This window comes from Toxotes jaculatrix, chromosome 4 (assembly GCF_017976425.1).
Source record: "Toxotes jaculatrix isolate fToxJac2 chromosome 4, fToxJac2.pri, whole genome shotgun sequence".
NCBI classification, from domain to species: domain Eukaryota; kingdom Metazoa; phylum Chordata; class Actinopteri; family Toxotidae; genus Toxotes; species Toxotes jaculatrix.
Window position 1 is genome coordinate 22,075,575 of NC_054397.1, and position 24,879 is coordinate 22,100,453.

The 24,879-nt window shown below is 41.7% G+C and overlaps 3 protein-coding genes across 6 annotated transcripts in view; all 3 read left to right on the forward strand.

Moving 5' to 3' along the window:
• klf1 (Kruppel-like factor 1 (erythroid)) lies at positions 1-24,508 on the forward strand. Of its 4 annotated transcripts, none has more exons than XM_041036429.1 (4): positions 1-314; positions 1,022-1,859; positions 1,954-2,167; positions 24,473-24,508. In XM_041036429.1, exons 1-3 carry the CDS (start codon positions 240-242, stop codon positions 2,127-2,129), a joined length of 1,089 nt encoding a protein of 362 aa, XP_040892363.1. In that variant the 5' UTR covers positions 1-239; the 3' UTR covers positions 2,130-2,167; positions 24,473-24,508. The 4 variants fall into 4 exon arrangements, with proteins under 4 accessions (XP_040892363.1, XP_040892364.1, XP_040892362.1 ...); XM_041036430.1 differs by lacking the exon at positions 24,473-24,508 and having other exon boundaries at positions 1-149; positions 255-314; positions 1,954-3,494; XM_041036428.1 differs by lacking the exon at positions 24,473-24,508 and having other exon boundaries at positions 1,954-3,494.
• LOC121180783 (nuclear factor interleukin-3-regulated protein-like) lies at positions 11,987-14,914 on the forward strand. The gene is made up of 2 exons (XM_041036427.1): positions 11,987-12,117; positions 12,862-14,914. Exon 2 carries the CDS (start codon positions 12,949-12,951, stop codon positions 14,206-14,208), a length of 1,260 nt encoding a protein of 419 aa, XP_040892361.1. The 5' UTR covers positions 11,987-12,117; positions 12,862-12,948; the 3' UTR covers positions 14,209-14,914.
• nfil3-5 (nuclear factor, interleukin 3 regulated, member 5) overlaps positions 18,462-24,879 on the forward strand; it is a 10,909-nt gene continuing 4,491 nt past the window's right edge. The window contains exon 1 of the mRNA XM_041036426.1: positions 18,462-18,903. The gene's annotated coding sequence lies outside the window, so the exon portion shown is untranslated. The remainder of the gene's footprint in view (positions 18,904-24,879) is intronic.

Sequence of the window (24,879 nt, forward strand, 5' to 3'; positions counted from 1 at the left end):
GCGAGAGTAGGGAGAGATAGCAGGGGGGGGGGAGATGGAGAAAAGGAGGCAGCTTTAAAAAACTGTTTTTGAGGCCTTTCAGTGCTGAGTGGACTGTAACTGGGATGAGTGGCCTGGTGAGCTGGGGTTTGACTCTCTGTTAGCTGAGGGTAAGACGGTCATCTTAAAAAAAACAAACAAAAAAACAGCAAAAGCAAAAAGACGAGCGAAACTTTACCGTTGGTTTAAAGCTGTGCTTGATGGCTGTTACACAGGCTGTGCTCCCTTCCTTCAGCTCCTTCTCCAGCCTCGCTCACTCCAGTGACAATATGAAAGTAAGTATCATGTTGACTTCAGTTCTTTGATTCTTACGCTGAGAAAAAAATTAATTGATTTGAATAATGTCCAGTGGCTTTACCTAAAGAGATGGCAACAGAGTAATAAATATAATTCGATATCTGAGAATATCACTAAGGTAATGTTTACCTTTGCCTTGTATAATGAGTATTGCTGTGTTGGTCATTTTGTGCATTTCACACATAACTTATTCTTTATTACAGTTAGTATTGAACAAGGTGAACAAGTGTGTCCACTCTGAAATGTGAAGTTGATTTCTTATGCAGGCATTTCAAGCACCATACCGCAAAAAAGAAAAGAAAAATTTGTTCAAACAGTTCATGTATTTAGTTAGTGAATAACTTCTAGTATTTAGAAGTTATTCAGTTCTTCAAGATTTGTACTGTAGCACTGAACATGTTTTTAGCTGCTTGGGAGGAATGCACTTCTAATTTTTGATGAAATCCTGCTCTAGTTCCTCTGGAGCTTGAATGCACTTAGAATGTAAGTTGCAGCAAAGTAGGAGTTTAGTACTAGAAAGACAAATTACTTTGGAGGAAGGGTATCTTTGCGTCTGGTATGGACAGCAGCAACAATTACAACAACCAACAACCCTTACAGCATCCATATGGGAATGTGAGTATTGTTTAATGATAGATCTGTATAAATGTGACCTTATCCTTTAACACTTTCCAAAAACATCTAGGTGTGGAAGTCTGAGGGTAGCTCTCTCCCTCTGGACTCTCTCAGTAACAAACTGTCACCAAACAGCTCTGAGCAGCAGCAGGTCTCTCAACAAATGACAGAGGATCTCCTGGACGATGACAGCCGGGCATCTTGGGACATTGAATTCCTGCTGTCTGACTTGAGCAACCCTTCACCTGATCTCAATCCCTCTCTGGAAAACGCTGATCAGTGGCTCCCACAGCTCGACCCAAACACGGCATATCAAGAGGCGGGCATGTTTAAGGACCTCACGGGACAGGAGTGTCTGCAGGTGAACAATGGCGGCCTCATGGTGGAGCTCCTGTCCACTGCTGATACCACAACAGTCCAGCCAGAGTTGTACCACCATGGTTACAATGATGACCAAACAGGTCGGACTTCAGTTCCCAGCCTACCAAATGTAGACCAGTTTGGCTTCCCGCAAGGAAGCAGAGGAAACCATAGCAAAGTCACATCGTGGGACTTTAACCCCTACTATCCCCAGCAGCACCCCTCCATGGTGAACTTCCCAGACAGCAGGTTCCCCCCACCTCAGTCTGTGACCCCTGACCCTCGACACTACAGCTACATGACCAGCTTCAATCACAACACCAACATTTTCTGTGACTACACCCACGGCCAGATGACTGGTCATCTGCCCCTTCACCAGCAGCCCTTGCTGGTTGGACCCCAGCTGCCCCCTGCTGGCGTGGAGGGGAAGCGCGGTCGAAGGGCCACAGGGAAAAAGAGGCCCGCCATCCACAGCTGTGAATACCCCGGCTGCAGCAAGACCTACACCAAGAGCTCACACCTCAAGGCTCACCTCCGCACCCACACAGGTAAACCTAAGAGACAGCAAGAGAATTTAAGCTCAAGATATAATGTCATGTATTTGTTGGATAATTAGCATTGGTTTTATGATTTATTGATCAGGGGAGAAGCCGTACCACTGCTCATGGGAAGGCTGCAGCTGGAAATTTGCTCGCTCAGATGAGCTGACTCGTCACTACCGCAAGCACACGGGCCAGAAACCCTATGAGTGTCTGCTGTGTCAGAGGGCCTTCTCCCGCTCTGACCACCTGGCTCTGCACATGAAGAGACACACCTGAAGCTCACACACACACACAGACACACACACACACACACAAACCACTGGCATTTGAACAAAGAAGCTGAAAGGCATACAACTTATGATCACTTTGATGGTCCTTGTATTCTGACCCATTCTGAGGCTCAGTAACCACAGATATTAACTTAACATGTTCCCAGTGTTAACTGGAAATCTGTACTTCATCTGGCTGGTAAACAATATGGGCTTACAGGTATACTTAGGCCATGAAAACTGACAACACAACCAGTGGTCGGTTCGCATCACAAATCATTCGGCACATGCTGGATGGGGGAAGTCTGACGATCTGATTATCAGATTTTTGATTATCTATTTTTTGATTTTCTTCGAAAGACAAAGTTCGCAAATCTAATTTAAAAGCCTTCAACATATGAAATTAACTTTTTAAAAGAAATGATTGATATCCACTGCTCAAAAAATGACTCATGAAGGACAATTTAAAAAAATATATCTGTAACTGACTTTGATGTGTAAAATCGGTCGAGGTTTGTTTTTAATTCCTTTCAGTTTAGATTACATGAACTCCGACTGGTTACTCGGACATCATAAACCCACGACGATGGAGACTAAGACTTTGAGGACCTTCATAACCTTCACAGCTACATGTCTCACACCAATCGTCATGTTAAAGCTACACCTAAATCTGATTGTAATCCGAACCCTGAGACTTAGTCCTTACATCATGATGCCTAAAAATCAAACTGGTCCCCTGAAGACCAGCACAAGAACACACACCCAGAATGTAGTAAAGATAGGATGCTTTCAGCTATAAGGGCCACTTAGACAAACAATGTACACACTATGGGCATGTACACAGCAGATTTAAACACTAACAAAAGACCTACCCAAAAATGTGAGCAACATGGGTTATAATGGTGTATCCAGTAGGAGCTCATGGTTCACTTAACGTAGTCATGACCGCTTAGCAGCGCTGGGATGATCTGATATCTTTGTCTGAATTCCCTTTCAAGTAAGAACTTTACTACCACTACTATAATAATAATGATTGTAACTTTAAGTGTATGATTGTACAGTAAGTGCAGGGTTGTGTACATTTGTCATCTAGCTTTATGTTTGTCTGTTTGGAGAATTTTAATTTAAGAAAAATATGAATGCTTTTTTTTCTTTCTCATCGAACAGAACTCAAATCTGTAAATACCGCATCTTTCTCCATTGTTTATTATCATCTAAAAATGAGCAGCATATTTATTAAAGTGATCTTTTATATCAAAGGAAGATACTATATTATTGTACAATGTTTTTCTATTCTCAAAAGAGTGCTTTAAAATCTTTTAATTGTTGCCATCAATGTCATAGTTTCAATAAAGAGCTCTGATGCTGTAAAACTGCCTCTCAGTGTAATGTGATAAACTCAAGCAGCGGCTCTTGAATAAATCAAAATCTAAAAACACATTACTGAGTCCAAAAATATGCAAATACCAAATGTAATGTCAGCCTTTGGCCTTTAGGTGGCAGTCTTCAGTTAGTATGCTAGTCCTCGAGCCTGCAGGCTGGCATCAGCAGGCTGTTGGCAGCTGCATCTGCAGTGTTTCTAATCTGGGTGAGGGTGAGGTTAGGATGAGAATCTGTTTATGTAACTCAGCGCTCACTGATTCATCCTGATTATGTCAGATGATGGAGATCGTCATCACATTATGAAGCTCCCTCTCTCTCTCTCACTCTCTCTCTCTCTTAAAAACACATAGGCACATGCACAGGCATGTATGGCCTCAGGAAAGACAAACACAGGGAAAAGCAAACACAATTACACACTCACTTACCAACATTTGCAACACATGCCTATGCTCATACAGTGGAGTCCAAAAGTCTGAGAGCACTAGTCAAGCTTCTTTTTTGCACCTGTTTCAAATGTCATGCAGTTTTTTTTTTTTTACAACACAGCACTCGAGCTGCATGGACTCCACTAAGCCTGATGACCCACGTTATCCCTGCATGTTGTGACAAAATATTATTCTAAGCAAAGAGGAGCTTTCTCAGTGTTAAATCAAGGCTGTGTCTCTCTCTCCTCTTTCTAAGAGGGCAGACCATGGTTCATCAGTTCCCAGATACAGAATTTGTTAAATAAAGAAGTCCAATCAGCAAAAGTACTGTCAAAAGAAGGCTGTCTTGTAGTGGTCTCAGAGGATGAGTAACAGTTTCTAAACCACTTCTCAGGAGGGGAAACAGGGACAAACGCTTGGGGTGGGCTAAGGAATACCAGCATTTCACAGCGGATGACTGGAAAAAAAATCCTGTTTACTGAATGCACGCTTGAAATTTATGGGAGTAGCAGAACGCTGTATGTACGAAAAGGCAAGCAGGAGAGAGAATCATACTGCAGAGAATCAAACCCACAGAGAAACATGGTGATGGGAATATTCAGGTCCGGGGGTGTTTTACCTTCTCTGGAGTTGGACACTTGCACTGGATTGACAGCATCTGGACAAAAGAGATGTACCACTCCATTCTTCAGAGACATGCTACATCCTGAATCTTCATATCTTTGTAGAGAAGGATTCATACTGCAGCAGGATGATGATCCCAAACACACCTCAAAGCCTTGCAAGAACTACTTGACGACCAAAGAAGACCAAGGAGTCCTGACTGTAATGGACTTTCCTCCACAGTCACCTGACCTCCACCCCATTGAACATATATGGGGTCACTTGAATACTGAGACAGCCAAGCATTCTGGGACACCACAAGAAGCTCTTTGGAAAACTGTTGCATCATGCTGGGATGTCAGGTTTTGCACAAATTTCTGGAGCTCATGCAGTTTGAGTGCAAGAGGGAGACAAACCAAAGATGTTCTGAAGTTCATGTACATTTTTCAAAGATCCAACCTTTCACTCAAATTGTTAAGCTGATAATGAAAGAACTAGTATTACATTCAAAACAAATGCAAAATAGAAGGATCCTGACTACTGGTCTCAGATCTTCAGACCCACATTATGAACTAAATGTCAGACTCTGCCTCTTTGATTTTTAACTTTATGAAAGTGGCTCTATAAATTGCAGGAGTACCCCTTTAAGAAATTCTAACAGGTTCTGCAGTAATAGATTTTAAAGGGTTGTAGAAGGTTTAATGGTTTAATTTTTTGTTTGTTCTTACTTGGCCCAGAGGAAGGTTTAGAGGACTAGTTTAGAGGTATAGTGATTAATCTCTCTTTGGCACAGCAACAAACTCCACTCAAAGTTTCCTGTTTGGTGTACTATCACGGCTAGGATTGGATTCTTAAACCTGCTCATCCAGGATGGCATGATAACAAGCGAGCAAAGAAGTCAGCCAGTAACAACCTCACTGCGCACACGCTTCAGCAGCGACTCACAGCCAAATGTACACATGAGCTAATCCTGATGATAACAACGGTGCTACAGATATACTCCTTGGCCATTAATAATCTGTTATCCACTGGGACTGTGCTCGCATTGCATGATATTCCACATCAGATGATAAATCCACAGCACTTCACTAACGGGTTGGAGATGGTCATGAGGCTCCATCTGCAGCATGAGTTTATTTTAGTGCAGTGTTCAAGGGTACGTGATTTGGGATTTAGAGGTGACACGAGGACAGAGGCGGAGTTCTGACCTGCTGTGCCCTGAAAAAAACAAACAATCAAACTCTTAAACAAATCCCCTTTCTTCTTCCACTTTCTAATTCCTCCTTTCTTGTTTACATCATGTCATAATGCTAAAGACGGGATTATGAGGGAATCATGCATTCACAGCATAACTGAAGTGTTAACAGCCTGCAAAACAAGCCCTGCAGCATGAGCAAGACATAAAATATTTACTTAGAAAAATATTGTGGTCTGACCAGAGGGTAGCAGCAGCGAAAAGGTCAAAGGCCATTATAATAATGCTTGTGACCGGGGCAGGGCTTAAAGTCTGACTAGCATGTGCTATAAACAATTCCAGTAATGCAATGTTTTTGCATGTCTTCTTTTAGCAAGTGACAACTGTTCTGTGGAGCTGCAAGTTTCATCCTCTGTAAACCTCCATGGCGTGACAAAAAGTATTAATGGAGAAAGCTCATTAAACCACTTAATTTGATTGTTTTATCAGAGATAAATATTTCCTTCTTTCCTGTCACTTGCAGATGCAGTGAAGAGAACCATTTTTCATCAGCATGGAAACGCAGAGGGAAACTTGGATGTTGAGCCCCTCGGGGAAGGTTTGCTGAGGACAGATGTGTAATTAAATTCCCTCTCTCTTTCTTGTTTTCCTCTGTGGAGAAATGCAGATTAATCAATCTCTTTGAGTTTCACCCATGGAGAGAACATTTCAGGACGCTTCTCACATATTGAGGAATAGGAGAAGTAGCAAGTGGAGGTTAGAAGAGAAGAAATTGTGGTTGTATCCACTCCTAATTACAATAGTGGTAATAAAACAATATAAGTGAAAAAAGAAATGCAATGTAGTGCATTTGGAATTTTATGCATGCTATAGAGAAGTGAAAATGTCACTCGTGCTGTGTATTAGGCTGTTAAGTTATTTCATTTCCTCATTTACTAGCTGCTGCATGAATAGTGTGTTTTTGTGTTTACTTTTCCTTGGACTCTGTGTGGTCTGAAGTCATTCAAATTTAATCTGTGCACATGGAAGAGAAAATACTTTAAACTCTCAAAAATAAGTTTGTTTCAATGCATTAAAAAAAAAAGAACACCCAAGGCTTGAGAACTGATTTCAAAATACAGACTTTTCCAGCTACTTAAACATTATGTTCTAGTCAGTTCTATGCAAACTCTTGTCCTTTCACTTTCTTCCAACACTGCATTCTTTCCCCACGTCCTGCAGGCAAAGACACGCTGTAACATCCTGTGAATGGCAACATTGTGTGACCTCGGCAGAAACATCATCGATGGTGAAAAGAAGCAGGGACATCTTTTACGCTGCACAGCCGCCTCAGTTCACCTGCTAAACTCCTGCACGCAGGCTGTCCAAGAGAAACGTACAATTTGATCCCATTCAGTGTACTGAATATTGTAGTGTTAATATTTTAGGAGCTCTGCCCCTTCAGTGAGCATCTATAAATGGATTTTCTCTGCATTATTAAACCCTGTTACTTTAGGACAGCACTGATACCGACCCTCAAACTGAGATATCTATCTACTTTTGAATTTTGTAGGGGTTGCACATTCATGGACAGAGCCAAACTGGCAACCCTCCATGTGGTAGGAGAGATAAGGATTTCTAAATGTAGTTAAACTTGTCTGTGTTTGGTTTAACTAGTTCAATGTATATTACTGTAAGTTTAGTATGCGTGCGTGGAATTATTGACTGAACTGTTTGTTTGCGATTACACAACCTCATATAATGGGAATCTTGGCCTGATGTCCGAAAACAGGATGAGGATTAGAGTGGTGAAAGCCGCTGCAGTACTGAGACCGTTGAGAGGGATTGTGAGTCCAAGTGGATCGAGGGATGTAAAAAGGAGGGGGAGAGAGAGAGAGAGAGAAAAGGGGGAGAGAGGGGAAGAGAGAGAGAGAGGTGGGAGGAGAGGGGGCAGAGATAGTTCTCCTGATTTGAACTTGAGCGTACACACACAAAGTCAAACAAGGCCACTGTCCATTCTGTGCACAGACAGTCAATTACTTTGTGCCGTCATTATTCGAGGCTCTAATGAAGCTTCACGTACACATGAATGCACATTCACACATATTTGTACTTCTATACTTTTGAGGACCTTCACTGGCAAAATGCGTCCCCAAGACTTGAGTCTTAACCTAAGATGTGTATTTCAGGGATCAGATATCTGACATATCCTGACTTTTATGTGTGGCTGAAGCAAAAAAAAACAAAACAAAACAAAAAAAAAAAAAAAACCCAAAACAAAACACATTATGCATCTTACAGTCTGCTTGTCTGGTAACCTAAACTCCTAACTTCAACCTAAACCTAATCCTCTCTATGACCCTGAATCCCAGTCTTAACTGTCCAACAGTCCTGTGAAGAAATAAAGACGGAGCAAAGTAAATTGGTCCTCACAGACATAGAAGCACATGGACACACACACACACAGACACACACAGGCACACACACACACATTGTTCCACTCTGTAATCTATAGGAGGTTTATATAGCCTCCATGGTGCAGATATTACTGACATCTAAAACAATAAAGATAAATGAAATGTTGCTCAGTCATTCATCTTTCTACTACAGCAATATCTGTAATGTAATGGCGTTCTTATTGTTAATTGTTGTTTTAGATGTGAATTGGCCTCAGAGAGCATTATAAGAAGAATAATGTGTATTTCAGTTTTCTATTAAAGGTGCCCTATAGATTTTTCCCTTTATATTCAGTGTTTCTCACTTTTCTATCCATCTTCACTAGCTTGCCTGTAAATCTTATATATATAGTGGCTTTTATATTTTGCACAATGTTCCAATTACATAATGTATGGTACAGAGTAGACACATTGCCAGTGAAGCATGTCCAGTGATGTAGCCATTGTTGATCTTTTACAGCACCAACGTTCAGCACAACACATGGGGACTTTAGAGGACATGGAGGGTAAGAGCTAATGTTCAAAGGTGAGTTAGTTTAGAATCTGTACAGGCACACACATGACTGTACCAGAGACACTATGACTTAACCCGATCATGGAAAATGTCTTCCTCATTTTGACAGAGAAAGAGTGACAAAGTCGTTTCTGTGCTAAGACACGCTGTGGTGAGATACTAGACTGTTTTCTCTTTAGGTGTCCTTATTACATACTCCTTTATTCACCCTTTAGTTTATGAGTGTATATATATAGTAGAACATCCACCAGATGAACCTTTTTAAATCTGGCAGACAACCTTTTTCGGGATTCTTGGAAAAGTTACTTTAAAAAAAAAAAAAAAAAAAAAAGTGGAAACAGGTGAAATTAACTCAACCTACATTCTCGTTTTTTATTATGTTAGTGGTGTTTGCAATATCTCAGCATCTACTGGATGGATTGTCATCACATTTCATACAGACATCTATGGTTTGCAGACAATGAGTCCTAATGACTTTGGTAACATTCTTGGTTCTGAGTGAAATGTGTCGACAATTGATTGACATTACATTTAGTAAAACCATTCATGTCCCTCATAGGATGAATTGTAATAACTTTGATCACCTGACTTTCCATTCAGGGCCATTGCCCTGGATGGACTAAGCATGTGCAAACTTCATGACATTTCCATAACCGTATTTAGTGTTTACTTCTAATTAGCAAATGTTAGCATGTTACAATGCTGAACAGCATTTGACGTCAGCATTTAGCTCAAAGTACTGCAGCCTGATGGAGCTGCTTGCAAGACTGTGGACTCTTCATCTTTGTGTTTTCTTGTAAAATTATTTCTCAAGAAGTATCAGATTATGTATCATGAAGATGACACACCACTGTAGAAAATAAAATGGATTTCTAGGAGTTAAAAAAATGACTTTTTCATTAGATATTGTTTGCTGTAAAACCCCATGCTCCTGGAAGCTGTCAACATTTCTGAAAATGCATTTCATTGAATAGATATCCTTAAAAAAGAAAGGAGGAATGAACTGAAATCACAATGTTTCATTTAAGCTAATTTGCTGGCAGCTCATTGGGCTGAACCTCGGGACAGCAGTACAGTTTTCTTTTCTCAGAATTTCCCCCCCGATCTGTGTGTACACCACGGCAAGTCACTGCCAAACACCGTGTTCAAACTGATCTGTCAAGGTCATAGCAACAGGTCAATAGTGACATTGTTGTTACTAAATGGTCCAGAGAGGACGTACAGTACATGCATAAATTAAAGAATGAGAAGTTAACTGTTGCCTTGTTGTGAAGAAACTGTTGAGATTGACACAGAGATAGAGAGGGCCAGTGTGAAGCATTTTCATGTGAGGGGAGGAAGTATCACTGTCCAGCAGATCGCTCATGGAACAATGTTCCTTTTTTCTGTGCAACCTCACCCCAACTGAACTTCCAGCACCGCACAGTCCTCACATGCTCTCTCTCTCTCTCTCTCTCTCTCTCTCTCTCGCTTTCTCTCTGTGTCTTACATAACAGCTCTCTTTTCCATTCACACTATCTACTGGCATTTGAGTGACTCACTCTCTCTGTACGGTTGTCTTTACATTCTTCATTTACAATACATGGTTATGTCATTTGTAGATTAGCTCACGGGTGCAGTGACACGGTGATCAGCTTCTTTTGGTTTTACAAAGTGAGGCCATCGGTCTCTGAAAAGAGTGGAAACACACTGAGTGTGTGACATTACACATCCTCACATGTTTGGTCTCTGACAGTAGCGACTGGTGTGTCTGATAATCTAATGTGATGGAAATTAAAATATGATCACATGTTCTTATCGTGCAGGTGGTGTTTTTTTTTCTTTTTCTTTTAACAGAAATAAAGGGTGCACGTACACACATTTTTCTTTGTAACTGAGTTACCTTGAACTGCTCGGTATGGGTACTTACCTGCAAAGAGCAAATGAGGACAACTCAAGCCACCATGACGGCTGTGCACAGAGGCTTTTGTAAACTACATGACCTAATCTGACAGTGACGTATTAAAAAAAAAAAAAAAAAAAAAAAAAAAAAAAAGGAAACCTGTTAGTGTTGCGGGTTTTGAAAGGATCGTCAATCATCTTTATTAAAATCATAAGAAATCATAAAATAGAATTCAACAAATCATAAAATGCATTTTCTCTGCTTGAAATACATGTGTGAAAAAAACAGACTCTGAGTCTTGTGAGTTAAAGCTCATCTTGTGAGTTGTGAGTTAAAGCTCATCGGATGAGTGTTACAAATTCAAATGTTAAAACCAATAAATAGTGGGAAAGCTCTCGTGGATTTATTAGTGGCCCAATTAAAACTGTTAAACTGAGTCAAACATGTTGTGTAATTTACTAAGATCACTTTGACCTGTTTAAAGCCTTTGTGTGTGTGTGTGTGTGTGTGTGTGTGTGTATGTGTATGTGTGTGTGTAATGGACAGAGAAAGACTGTAACACTACACAGCTTTTGAGGATTTCTTCCACTGTTTTACTGTGTGAGTGAAGACAACATGATCTGGTCACAGAAAAGCCTGACTGAATAAAAGCAACACTTCCAGGTAGACCAACAACTGTAAAAATGAATTCCTTGTTGAAGGACATATAGGCATATACAATGCCTTATATGGTGCTGTCCTGCTGGACCAGGTGTGGCAGTGCCGGTGTATTTTTAGTCCATCACTTTGATCCAGACTGAAATATCTAGATCAGTTTTGGACGAATTGCCATGAAATTCTGGTCAGATGTTCATGATCCCCAGAGGATGAATCCTACCAACTTTGCTGATGACCGGATGAACTGGCACAAAGTTTTGTAGACTTACAGCCATGCATCCTGATAACTTTGATTTCTGTCATCTTATTTGTCTCAATTAAAACTATTCACATACTTATGGAGTTAAGTGCTGCACACAGAGACAGAAACACTACGCATTACTAAGATAATATAAGTCTGTTTACAGTCTTATAATGAAATCTGTTGAAACTAGTGTAAACCTCAGTGTGAGTCAGCTACTGTGGCAGGTCAGTATATTTACTGTAAGTCATTTTATTCTTTGACACGTTTTCAGATAGTCTGTTGAATTTTTACGGTCATAGGCTTTGACTTATAATTTATTTTAAACTGTATTAAAGCTTGCTTAATGTTTGTTTGTTTGAAATTACCTTTGAAAGCAGCTCAGGTTTTGCTGCTGTTTATTCTGTCTTTCTCCGCCGGTTTGACTCAGCTGGCTTTCCCGTTAGGAGGGGGAGGAGAAGGAGGAGGAGGAGGAGGGAGGGGGGTCATGCGGGGTGAGGATCCGACCCCGGCTGAACCGATGAGCGGGGGGAAGGAACGACAGAGAGCGATGCGGAGCTTTTGAGGAGCAGAAACATCCAGACGACGTGTGAAGCTCCACATGTCTCCTCTCTCTGACTGAAGAGCTTTTCAGAAGAGACTTCAGCAGCTGTTTGATTTGTAAGTAAAATCTCCTTTATAGTTTCATTTTTTCCCTATGCACGAGATTTATCACTGATTTAATTTTGTGTGTTTGTTTGTTTGTTTGTTTTAAACCGTGAGAGGGAAGCTAGTTAAATAGTTTTTAAGAAGGTTTGTGAATAATATTTTACAGTTATCATCCCTTATCGGATAAAATATGGGAGAAGGTTTCTTTTATGTCGACAACAAACTGTTCAGGGCTCATCAGGCATCTATTCAGGATTCAGGGCTTAATGAAAACATCTTGGTTGTGACTGACTGTAAATGCCTGGGTTTGGTCTCTGGCTTGCAAATAATTAGACCCTTAATCAAATTCTAAAAATAAAATATAAAACCTAAATGAATGATAAAACATTTTGGATCTTTCACTTTTTTTTTTAACCATAAAACATTCAAACGACTCTTTATTAATTACTCTTGTTTGGACAGTGAAGTGGCCGCTATACATATGATGAATTAAAATCTCACTGGTGAAATATAGATTCAATTAGAGTTTTTGAATGAAGCTGGAGCATGGTTAGATTGGAGCATGGCTTTATCTGTCTGAAATGTTCGTCAACATGTTTAATCTGAGAATTGTTTTTTAAGTTTTTGTTATTATTTTAAAACCTCTTCCTGCTGATAAATACATTACAACATTCAACTGGCAGCGATGTAATGTCGTTTTGCAACCTTGTAAACAAATCCTCAGCTCATTATGTGTTTGTGTTTTTTCACCACTAGGTGGTGCCATTATAGCGCATTTCACTCTGAACTTCCAACCATCAGTGAGTTCCCAGCAGACCCTGCAGCTCCCTGAAGTGACTGAACATGACGGGTCAGACTGTGGGAGCCATCATCCAGGACCTGTCACCGCCTTCACTAGGGGGTGTGGAGGGACTGGAGTCCAGGCCCCTGGGTGGGGCTGGGTCCTTCAGTGATGAGGCTGTTTCCATCCTGACCTCCACGAGCCAGCTGGCCCGAACCCTCCTGGGCCGCACCTTTGCCCTCAAACACAAAGAGAGCCTCGCCAGCAGCGAAGCTAAGGCTGGCAGCAGCTGTGATGAAGACAGCGGCAACAGCGCACGCCGCAAACGGGAGTTCATCCCCAACGAGAAGAAAGATGAAGGCTACTGGGACAAGAGAAGAAAAAACAACGAGGCAGCCAAGCGGTCCAGAGAGAAGCGGCGAGCCAATGACATGGTGCTGGAGAGGCGGGTCCTGGGTCTGCTGGAGGAAAACGCTCGCCTGAGGGCCGAGCTGTTGGCCCTCAAGTTTCGGTTCGGTCTGGTCAAGGACCCATCTGAAGTGACCATCTTGCCGCTCTCTGCACCTCTCTGTGCTCACCCGCCACCCAGTACAACACATTACTACCAGCCTCACACTGATGGACCCTCATACCTCAACTCACAGCAAAATGTCAGCACCCACCACATCCACCCTCACCCTCCTCAGCAGGCTGCCGTCTACGGACAGAGGGGAGCCGGGCCTCAGTCAAGTCACAGTGTATCCGAGGAGTCTGGCATTTCCACCTCATGTAGCTCAAACAGCCCTGTGTTTTTTGATGACGCATTCAGCGAACGTGGTGGGCCTTCTCCAAGGGAGCTGGTGGAGGAGCAGCAGGACTACGACTCCCACATCTGTCCCCTGGAGGTCAACGAGGGTCAGTATGTGAACAAACAAGATTCACCTGAGGGTTTGAGGAGCCTCCCGCACAAGCTCCGCTTCAAAGGCCCCAGTGGCAGCAGTGATGGAGGGGAGATGTCTCCTCCCTCTGATAACAGACACAGTGGACCACCTGTAGCTACAGTGGAGCCAAACATCCAGGTGAGGAACCACCAACAGGCAGGGTGGGACAGCAGGGCAGAGAGTCAGGCTCCCTGGTCCAGGGAGGAGGCCAGTGGTGGATTTGGGAAGCAGTATCAAGGTCCGTCCTCTGGATATTATACCTCACCCTCTCTGCAGAACTCCAGGGACACTAAGTATACGACAGAGGACGTCAGTCTGAGGTCGCAGATCAGCTGTTTGTCTCAGGAAGTGGCTCAGCTCAAGAGGCTCTTCTCTCAGCAGCTGCTCTCCAAGATCGCATAAAACCAGAACACAGGAGGATCAAATGCAGGCTAAAGCCAACAGACGGATTTCACCTCAAATCTTTACAGAATATCGATCTCACAGACTGCTGATTATTCCACTGTGCAGCATGGCACCAGTGTAAACAGCCAGCTCTGAAATTACAAATTTAACACCAGTTTCACTGGAAAAATCTTAGTTTAGTGATCTGTTTGCTCCATGATGGTCAGCACATCACTACCAGCAAAGACATTTAATTTTTAAAATCATGCTCAGTAACAAAAAAGAACTAAAAGGTGATTCATGAGTGATTCATTGTGTCCTCGGATCATGCTGATCTCCGGCGAGTTGAAACGTGCTGTACAGCTCTGAACACCTCGGTCACAAACAAACACTGGAAGAACATGTTAGATGCTAAGCATGCACACAGTCATTATGTGTAGCACCTCAGTCTGAATGTGAACATTAACACGTGTCCACATGTGAGACAATATACATTTGTTTAACCTTTCAGTACAAGATATGTTGTGTATAACATTGTCTTGTGTTAAATGTGTGATAAATATGATTTTTTTTTTTGTGTACTGTGGTTTTGTTTTGTTCACTATATCTGTTTCTGGTTTATCTTATGGCAGCAAGGTACATAGAAATCACTGTCATCATCACTGTACACACCTGTCACTGAGGTGAATTGTATTTGAAAATAAAAATATATTTTATCCAAGGAGACTGGTGAGTCTGAGAGATATTCTTAGTCTGCTTTAAATTACTTAAGCATTACTGGCTTGTATTTGTTCTAAAGGCCACATGTATTTCAAACCATCAAGATGCAATATGTTTTAAGCATTTTTAACCTCACTTTGCATTACATCATAGACTCAGTGCAGCCGGGCAGAGAGAGCTACAGTAGGTGTGGCACTGGGGAGGTGCACTGCGCAAGAGCACGAACATGGTCACAAGTTTCTTTTTTCAGCTAAAGTGAGATCATTTGAATTTAATTTCTGGCTTTCCTTACATTAATAAATTCTATAAAAATGTACAGAACTCCTCGGTGTCTGTCTGCTCTTACTTAAGTAAGGTTACTGAACTGCGGCGGGACAGAGGGGTGTCTGACAGTGCCCGGGAGAGAGGGGTGGATGCAGGGAGAGGAGTGAGACTCTGCATGAGTCATCTATCACGTCAGCAGTAGAAAGCTATTTTTAGGCTTGAGGCAGCTGCGGTGGAGACTGATATGGAAGTGAAGGATACAGGTTCAGAATACATTAACACCTGGAAAGAGCAAATCTGCAGATAAACGTGAACTCCACTCTGATGGCAGTGGGATGCCAGAAAGCTGCAATGAATACACTAAAATTATTAATTTGTCTGTGAAATTACAACACATTTGGCTGAAAGTCATTAGTCTGCATTAACACATTCTTATTTTCATCCTCAGAATTCTTTTTTTTTTTATCAACACCAGGTGGCGCCAAGTGTCTTTATCAGCGCTGATCACTGACTCCAGTTCATTCATTCATTCACTCATTCACAGCAGTGTTACTACAGAGGTCGTCTCCTCCTTTGTGCCTCCTGTAGTATCGCACGCTGCACATACAGAATAAGCAACAGTGTAATTTTGTGTTTGAAGCAGAGCCCTGCCACCTTCAACTGATCAATTTTTCCCAAAAGCACAAAGCAAGCATGAGGCAGGAGCTGGGACATTACAATTATATGACCTCTGCAAATTCATTGCAGTGCTAAAGTGCGAGGTTAAACAGGTATCAGCAGACCTGTGCAGCTGCAGAGGCCCATTCTTCAGGCTTTGCCCCTGTCTCTCTCTCACTCCAGCTCTACAACAACAGCAACAACAACAACAAGCTACTCATGACATCTTTTGTCTGTGATCAGTCTTCATCCAGCCCAGTCTGCAACCCCCCATGCCATAAGCAACATAGGAAGGAGTGAGAGCCTTTTGGTTGCTAGGCAGGCACCACCACAGTTGCCAAGGGAATGCCTGCATTCAGAGGCAGCTGGAAAGATGGAGGAGTGCGATGGGGGTTGGTGGTTCTAACAGAGAACTGGTGGGGGGAGGAGCTAGACAAGTTCAAGGCCACCGTTTCCCAACATGGTCTAATGGTGGTGATGATGGCGTGTGTGTGCGTGCGTGTACAGACAAAGCTGGGGGAAGGGATGTGAGTGAGAAAGTGGGTTGGAGGTGGATGTGTGTCTGATACAAAACAGGGCTGACGTAACTGCACATGAAATATGGTGGTGATGAGGACAAGAGGCTTTGTGCGGTAATAGAAAAGCTCCTAAGCAGATAACACACTTCCTATTCCTGTATGGATAAACAAAAACAGAGATGATGAGATGGTGAAAACTAAAAAATAATTATACAATGATGTAATTATTTAAAATAAAGAAGATAGATTTTTCCATCTTATCAACCATGTATAGTGATAATTATTTCATTGTCTGTTTTTTAAGTAGAAAATGTGTGTTTTTACCGTTTTCTAGAAAAAATATTTCCAAACAACTTGGCAACATTAGAAAATAGAATCCAGTATTTATTATTTATACAGTTAATTGTGCCAAGATCTTAATATAGAGCATGGCAAAATGAAAAATCTTGATGAATTTGGAATGTATAGGAAGCAGGGGAAAAAATCCAATGAGTAATAAAAAGCAAACCACAGCTACCGTTTTTACAATAATAACACAATAAAGACCTCTATGTGTAAACAAAGGGTTCAGCTCCGCTGCCACTGCAAACACAACTCGTCAAGCATGTTCTGATTGAACTGACAGACTTTCTGAGGACTATCAGGATGCATTTATACTATGTCTATGCAACAGATCTGAACTAGAATAAACTACATATTAAAAGAATGGTGACCAGCAAAAGAAAAAATATTTTCCTCATGGTACAACTTGGAGTCAGCATACTTTATTATGTATGCAACAGTGTAGTAGGTGGGCTGGCAAGGACAGACACTAATGTGGTATAACATGTTGTATATATATAGTATTTAGAAACACCATCTAGTCCCATTTTGTACTGTCAAACAAAAAAAGTAAGGGGCTTCACAATCTGTACGTCATGTGACACCTTCTGTCATCAGACCCTCCATTACAAGTAAAAGTCCTGCATTAACAATCTACTTAATTTAATATACTAAAGTATTATCAACAAATTGTGCTTAAAGTGTTTAAAGTAAAATAACTAATTAAGCAACAGAATCCCTATTGCACTATTATATGAACTATTTATTAATACTTTATGTAAGCAACAATTTAATGCTGCAGCTAGTCAAAGGTGGTGCAACTACTTTATATACTGTTGCACAATTTAATTTGTAATAATGCCAAATTGTATTTTATAAGATGATTGTGTTCTCTATATAAAATCTTAGTCCAGCAACTAGTGGCTACATCTGTCAGATGAATGTATGCAGGTAAAAGGTACATTTCATTCTGTAATTTGGAAGTGTGAGGTAAAAGTACCTGAAAGCTGTTTCTATCTGCAATACAACTGTTAGCACGCCTCTGGCCTGCTGATGTGTCTTTGATCAAGGCAGTGAGCTCTGTAGCTGACCTTGACCTCTGACCTCATTATGAAGAGAAGAAAAAAGTTCCTAAGCTGGTGTTAATAAAGTCACATTGAAACACAGTGACTCCTCTGTGCAAGTCCTTGCATAACTCGTATTCAGTCTAAATTATACACTTTTTTCAGATTTATGTTAATTTACTGTGTGTGCCTTTGTGTCTATCTATTTATTTATCTATCTATCTATCTATCTATCTATCTATCTGTCTATCTGTGAAATATAATCTTAAACCACATGATACAAGTGGTTTTTACGCAGAACAGTGTATATTGTGATGTCATGGCTGTGTTGTGTAATTAAACACAAAAAGAAAGAAGTAGGGGAAAAAAACATCCATACTTCTCTTTTCCATATAATATATGTTATATTATAACACACACATCACACAATTCTTTGGGGGCCATGAGGTTCTCAAATTGGGGTCCTGGGACCCACTAAAGGTCCTTCCCAATTATTATCAGGATTATTGTTATTATTATTATTTTTAGCTTATCTTCATTAAAGTATAAAATATACAATAAAGACTAGTGAGAGAGCATGAAACAGTGACTGTGAGCTAACACAGTTGAGGGACATGCTGTTACATGCTATTATTGGACATCTCAGCATAACATGGTGTCCGTGTACACGCATTCGTGCCCTTGTTATAAACTTAACCACTCCCGTAAAAGAGATGGCATTACATCGCGGAGGAAAGCTGGAGATGGAGGGGTGGAGAGGAGAGAAAAAAGAGAGGGGTTAATAACACACAGAGGGAGAGAGAGAGACTCTCGAGCGGAGAGACAGAGGACAAAAACGTGACTAGGCAGCCTAAGAGCTGTTATGCAACCGCTGACCTACTAACACATATTTCTAGAAAGGGAGCCGGAGAAACTGGAGCAAAGTGTCCGGCAGCACACAGCACACAGGCAGCCCGAGCCAAAAGACCCAAACAGCATCCACCACCCGACCCACTGACTCAACCACAACTGACCGGAGCACCGACAGGAAAAGGAGACGAAAGTTTTTTTTTTTTTCGTTTTTTGGGGAGGTTTCTTCTAAAGGGACAAGGAAAGGAGGAAACGGGAGCGAGACAGCTTTTGTGTCGGGGAAGCCTGAATCTTTTCCCCCTCCTCCAGGACATGGAAAGGTATGTTTGACTGAGCGGCGCGCTGCGTTTCGCCCTTTGTCTTTGCCTCTTCGTGTATCTATATGTTCTTTATTCGCCGTGGGTTAAACATACAGGGGGTTTCAGCTGTGTCTGTGTGAGTGTGTGTAGGGACGAGGACATGATGCTTATGGCCGGTTATTGTTCACATGGCGACTCTCGGCTGTGCCGGCAGCCCTGCGCGTCCGTCCGTGACTTTGGGGCTTTTGAGGCTGTTTTTTTTATTTCTATTTTTATTTTGTCACATTAAAAATCAGGCGCCCGCGGTGCGCTACTTTGCTGCCGGTTTCCTCGCTTTGTTATTGAGGTGAAACATGCAGCAGGACTGGAAAAACGTAGCTGGCCATGCCCCACATTATGTGCTCAATGTCAAGGCGAGGTAATTTCCCTCATGCTGGTGTTTTCCAGGGAATGGGGGCAGCGGCTGTTCTCGGGCTGTGCTGTCTGGTTAATGCAGACACACGGTGTACTATATGAGCTCCTGCACGTGGCATGCTGCTGTTTGTATGTGCCTCTTGGTTTCATGTTCTTCACCAGGTGACCTGATTTGCTTAGGTCCTCATTTGTCTCTCTGACCACAAACATTAGACTGGTTTAAGGCATGGCTTCTCTTAGGATACCAATTCATTTAAAGGGATTTGTTTCAGGCAGTTTTTTTTTTGTTTTTTTTTTTTTTTAACAAAACCAGTTCAAATGAAAATAAAAGCAGAGGTTTTTTGGAAAGTTTAGTTAAGATTATATGCTAAAAAAAATTCAAATATCTTAGTGTTTTAAGTATTCTGTATTATTACTGTATAATAATAATAATTATAGGAGTATTACAGGGATACTGCAAGGAAAAACGTGTGATTTAACAGTAACCTTCTATAGACTGAATACACTGAAAATGTTCCTGCTTATGTTTCTGTTAAACCCACTTTTCTCCAGGTGTGTGGAACATTTACTGCTGCTGATTTTAGGCTGCATCACTATCACATAAAAAAAAACAAATTAACAAGTTCAAAGGAGAAAACAAGCACAAGATGTCAGATTTCTGTTCAGAGTGAGTTACTGGTTGGCTCTCTTTTACTCATGAGGTGTGTTAAGTAAAGCACAGAGCTTTGCTTTGAGGGAGTTGGAGGGTATGACATAACCAGCGCACAGCAGGGAGAAGCAATAAACAGCAGCTCTCTCCTGGGACAGTAGGGGCCTGTAATTGATTCCCGTTCACACCCTGCGCTTTCTTCCCATCATTCAGAGCCGCATTATTACTAAGCCCTCATTTCTAAAGCAGATAAATATTTAGCAAGTCTTTTCAGTTAAAAACTGTATTTTAGAAATGCTTTCATCAGTGATGTAATACAGCTGCTCACTGTCTGCAAGCTATTTTTAACTCGCTCAGTCTTTCTCCTCCAAGAGAAAACATGGAACAGAAAAAGCAGAAGCAAGGCTAAACCACATGTAACAGTCTTTCCTGTTAGGTACAAAGCTCATCTCCCAAGATCCCAGCAAGGTCTTGGCGTGACTTTGTTGTGAAATTAGAATAACAAGTGAACGTCCAGGATGTGATGCAATGCATGGAAACCCCTGTCTGGTGAAGGCAGGCAGAGTTCTGGTGAGCTCTTAGTCCGCCTGCTGCCAGCTGGTCTTGTTTCAGAGCCGTCTGCATTGCTCTGTCCCAGCCAGCTCTCTGAATATAGGTCAGACCTGTATCTGGGTGAGGAGACACACGAGGTATACAGGCCAAACTGTGGACTACTTAGACCACTCTGTTTGTTGTTCTGTGGAATACGAGACCACAGACTCATGCAGACGATAGTAACTTAAGCTATTTGTCCCAGTTTTCTACCTTTAGTGGCTGTAAATCAAAATGATTGTTACAGTTTTTTTTTTTAAAGTCTTGGTGATTTTACTTTGTGAATCTGCAGACTGTAAGTAGCTAAGTCCTTTGACTTGTTGGTGAAGATGTGAATATGTTGCAGGAAATTAGAAACTGAAAAAGATGTAGGTCACATGTTACTAATTCACCAGGTAAGATTCAAATCACTGAATATCAAATGTGTATTAGTTAGTAAATTTCAAAACAAGGTGATGCTTATTTATTAGTTTCACTCTTAGTAACCTTCTCTCAAAAAGGTGCTTTTATCTGTAAGTTTCAGTATTCTGTCACTGACCACTAGTACAAGGTGAAGTGTTCATAGTCACATATTCCTGTGAGGTAATGTTAAGTGGCACACAGTCATATAGGTCTCACAAGCTGACCTGATGTGTCTGGATTCCTCTCTCCTAGTTTTGTTTCTTTACACAAAACAGTGGGGCAAAATGGAGGCTCCTAGCTGGGGGCCTCTCCACGTGTGTGGTGTTGGATCACTTAAAAGATGGAGGAGGGGAAGAGGATGCCATGCGTTTTACTCACACTTGCCTCAGAGGGGGTCAGAGGTGAAGCATTCCTCCCCGAGTGGCAAGTGCCTGGGAACTACTTCTTAGCTGTGTTTTCCTCAGTCAGAAATACACTGAGACAAACTGCTTACAGCAGCTGCACTGAATCTTCTCTTTTTAATGTGAAATTAGCCTCTGCACAAAGAGCCAGTTCCACAGTGTATTTTGCCCAATATCTCTTTCTTTTCTAGCTGAGATCTTTGCCTTTATTCGGGGAACAACATGCACAGAGAGGATAGTGAAAGGGGAGGGTTCAGACATTCGCAGCCAGTAACCTGTAGCTTCTGTTGCTATGTAATATGCATGTGTTACACAAGCTTTGCTCTGCAACAAGAGAAATTCAGAGCACGTACGTTACGAGCAACAACAGCAGCCCCTCCCCATGCAGTCCTGAGAGAGAGCCTGTTAAGTGTGAATTTGGCTGCAGAGATGGGTGTGTGCGCTGACGTCAATGCCATCTTCCTATCTCTCCCTATCGTTTTTCATCGGCTACTGATGCACATTGTTATGTGCTGCATCAGGCGTTGCAGGGTTTCTAGAGCGAACAGGAATTAATGTTGAAAATCACTGGGGCTTTCATAATCCGGTTTTTGGGCAGATGGCGTATCCAAGTTTGTCTCTTTTATTCCTCCCGCTGCAGTTTCTGTAAAATTCCTCTCATTTCCACCAACTGGATTCCTCCCGTCACCCCATCGCTCCTCTGCTGCCTCCCTCCCTCACCTCTTTCTGTCGCTCTATTTTTAGAGTGCACTCTAATACTCTCTTTCCCTCTCCTGCCCTCCCTCCCATGCAGTCCCACTGACCTATTTTATGGCGCACCGTCAAAGACAGGAGGAGTGTTTACTGCTTAGCGTCGTTTCTAGGTCAGTGGGACAGCTCAGACGTATGCGTGCTTCCTTCCTGCCCGCCTTTGTTTCGCGCCCCCCCCCCCCACCGCCCCTCCCCTGCAAGTCTTTATGAAAATTATTCTGGGTTGGGGAGAGGGATGGGGGCTGACCCTACATTTTCCACATCTGTTGGTAGTTGTGTCCAAATCCCTTTCTGTTCACCGTAACTTTACTGCAGTTCTTCAAGCAAGGGTGACAAAGAAAAGACGGACGAAATCCTGTTTTGCCGCTCACTGGAAAATGCATTTTGAAGAATAGCCTGCAGCATATCTAGACTTAGCCCCTGAGTTTACAACATCACAGGCATGGGTAAATAAATGGTTAATTATTCTGAGCTGAAGTCAAGCTGTTTCAAGGTCACAGTGTGGTTTTTTGTAAAATGCGAGATTATGTAACAGGGTCATTGACTCTGGGGGATGCAGAAAAACGCAGTAACCAGTCTGGAGAAGATGTTCACTAGATTTGGCATTGACTCTGAGGTGCAAAGTAAGTGGTTTGTGATATGAGAACAGTATACTGCAACACAGGCAAAGAAGGTCAGTGTGAGTCAGTTTTGTTCTAGCAGAGCACTCTTGTTCTACTCTGTATGAGACGTGAGCGCGTTTTTTTGCCCTCTTACCATCATGGTTTGAATAACGGGAGCAGTCGGTGGAGATTCTTTGTTCAGATCTGCTTTCTCTGCGTGTGCCATGTCTGGTCTCAGTTTCCACGCCTCACTGTACAGAGAGGACATAAGATAAAAATGTTAGCATGAATTAGAACCAGGAGCTGCTTGTCTTTTTCATCAGCAACACCCCAAAATTCCCCGATATCATCTCATGACAGAGTAAAAAAAAAAAAAAAAAAAATCTTAGAGCTCTCAAAATGAAATTGTTTTCACTGATTGTAGGTCACATAGCAGCTTTATCAAAATACTGATGCACAGTTTACTATATAAATTTAAACTTTTGCAGTTTTTGAGGTAAAAGGTCAAACAGCTGCAGGAGATGTTCTGCAGGGTTTCAGTCTTTGCTGCTTCAATAGTTTTACACAAATCCTTAACAGAACTCCTACATCAACATGTTATTTGCATTCTTGTACTGTACTTCTTGTACTTCTACTTTCTTTTTTACCCCTAACCAGACACCCAAGTTAAATGGGCCTCAGGAGTCAGTGGACCATGCTCACATTTTTTGGTCTTGTCCATATGTTAAGTCTTTTTGGAAATGAGTGGGCCATTGAGTCTCAGAGATTCTGGACCTGAAATCTGATTTCTCTTTTATATTCCTAGATGTCTCAGTAAATGCGACTCAGACCTTTTGAAGGTTTTTTTATCGTTGAGTAAAAAAAAACAACTACAAAAATGCTGGCTCCAGATGGACTCTCTCAGTTTTGCCCTTTGTATTAACGTAATCAGTTCTATTTGCTCAATGGAGAAATTCTCAGTTTTCAATTTCAAAAAGGAAAATGGGATTAAATACTGGGAAAAATGGGATTGGTAAAATCATCTATACTTTTAACAATTGAAGCCCTTTTTATATGCATTATGAACTGTGCCCTTTTTTCTGTTCACTGACTGTGCTGTGAAGTCCCAGACCTTAATACAAAAACTAAAAAATTAAGAGTCTGGAAAAAAACAAAAAACAAAAAGTGATTTACTTCACCGATTCCAGTTTTCAGTGTTTATAATTATTTTAGAATTATAGAAAGAAATTAGGGAAACACAAGGCTAATAAAAGCATTTGTGATGATAGAAGATAATATTTGTGTTGTGTTTAAATCCAGTGTTGCAAATGAAAAGTGACACCAGAGGAGTCATTGTTACCCACAGGCACAGTGACCTAGATTGTTGCATTCCCTGTGTGTGTGTGTGTGTGTGTCATAAAAAGATGTTTTCATGTTTGTAATGGACTCCGGGGCTCAGTGTAATGATGTGTTATTAATTACTGCATATAAACTGTAATGCTGTGCAGTGAGAGAACCAGAGGAATCAGGCCTAAGATGAGAGCAGATCTAGTTGTTACATAACGCTGGACTGTCGTCAACATCCGTCCGTGCTGCTTTGGGCATTGTTGTTAACTTAATGGCGCAAGACATGTTGGGTGGGCAATGCTTCCTGTGGCGCTACGATGTTGACACAACATAAGGAAGTTCAGCAGCTTGTGGTGTTGTGTAATTTCAGACAGTGTGACAGCTACCAGAGAAACTGAGACATTACAGCTGTGATGGAGATCTCCTCTCCCCCCACACACATACACACACACACGCACACACACACACACACACACACACACACACACACACACACACACACACACACACACACACACACACACACACACACACACACACACACACGGCCTAACACAAACGTGTGTCCACATGTGTCAGTAACTGCGATGTCTCCCATTTCAGCTCTTCCTCAATGAGTGTGATGCACTTTTTTCAGTTCAGAAAAGAAAATGTGAAAGCAGAGATTATAACCACACATTATTTGTTGCATCATAAATCATAACCACAGTAATCATAGAATAAGTATGACGATACATCAGGTGCGTCCTCGTCTACTCCGTCCCTCCCTTAGCTGTCAGTCAGTCTCTGCAGAGCTGGCACCAGGTCAGCCTGCCTCAGTCCTCGTTACGTGACTATGACAGTGTCTCTGTCTTACACAAGA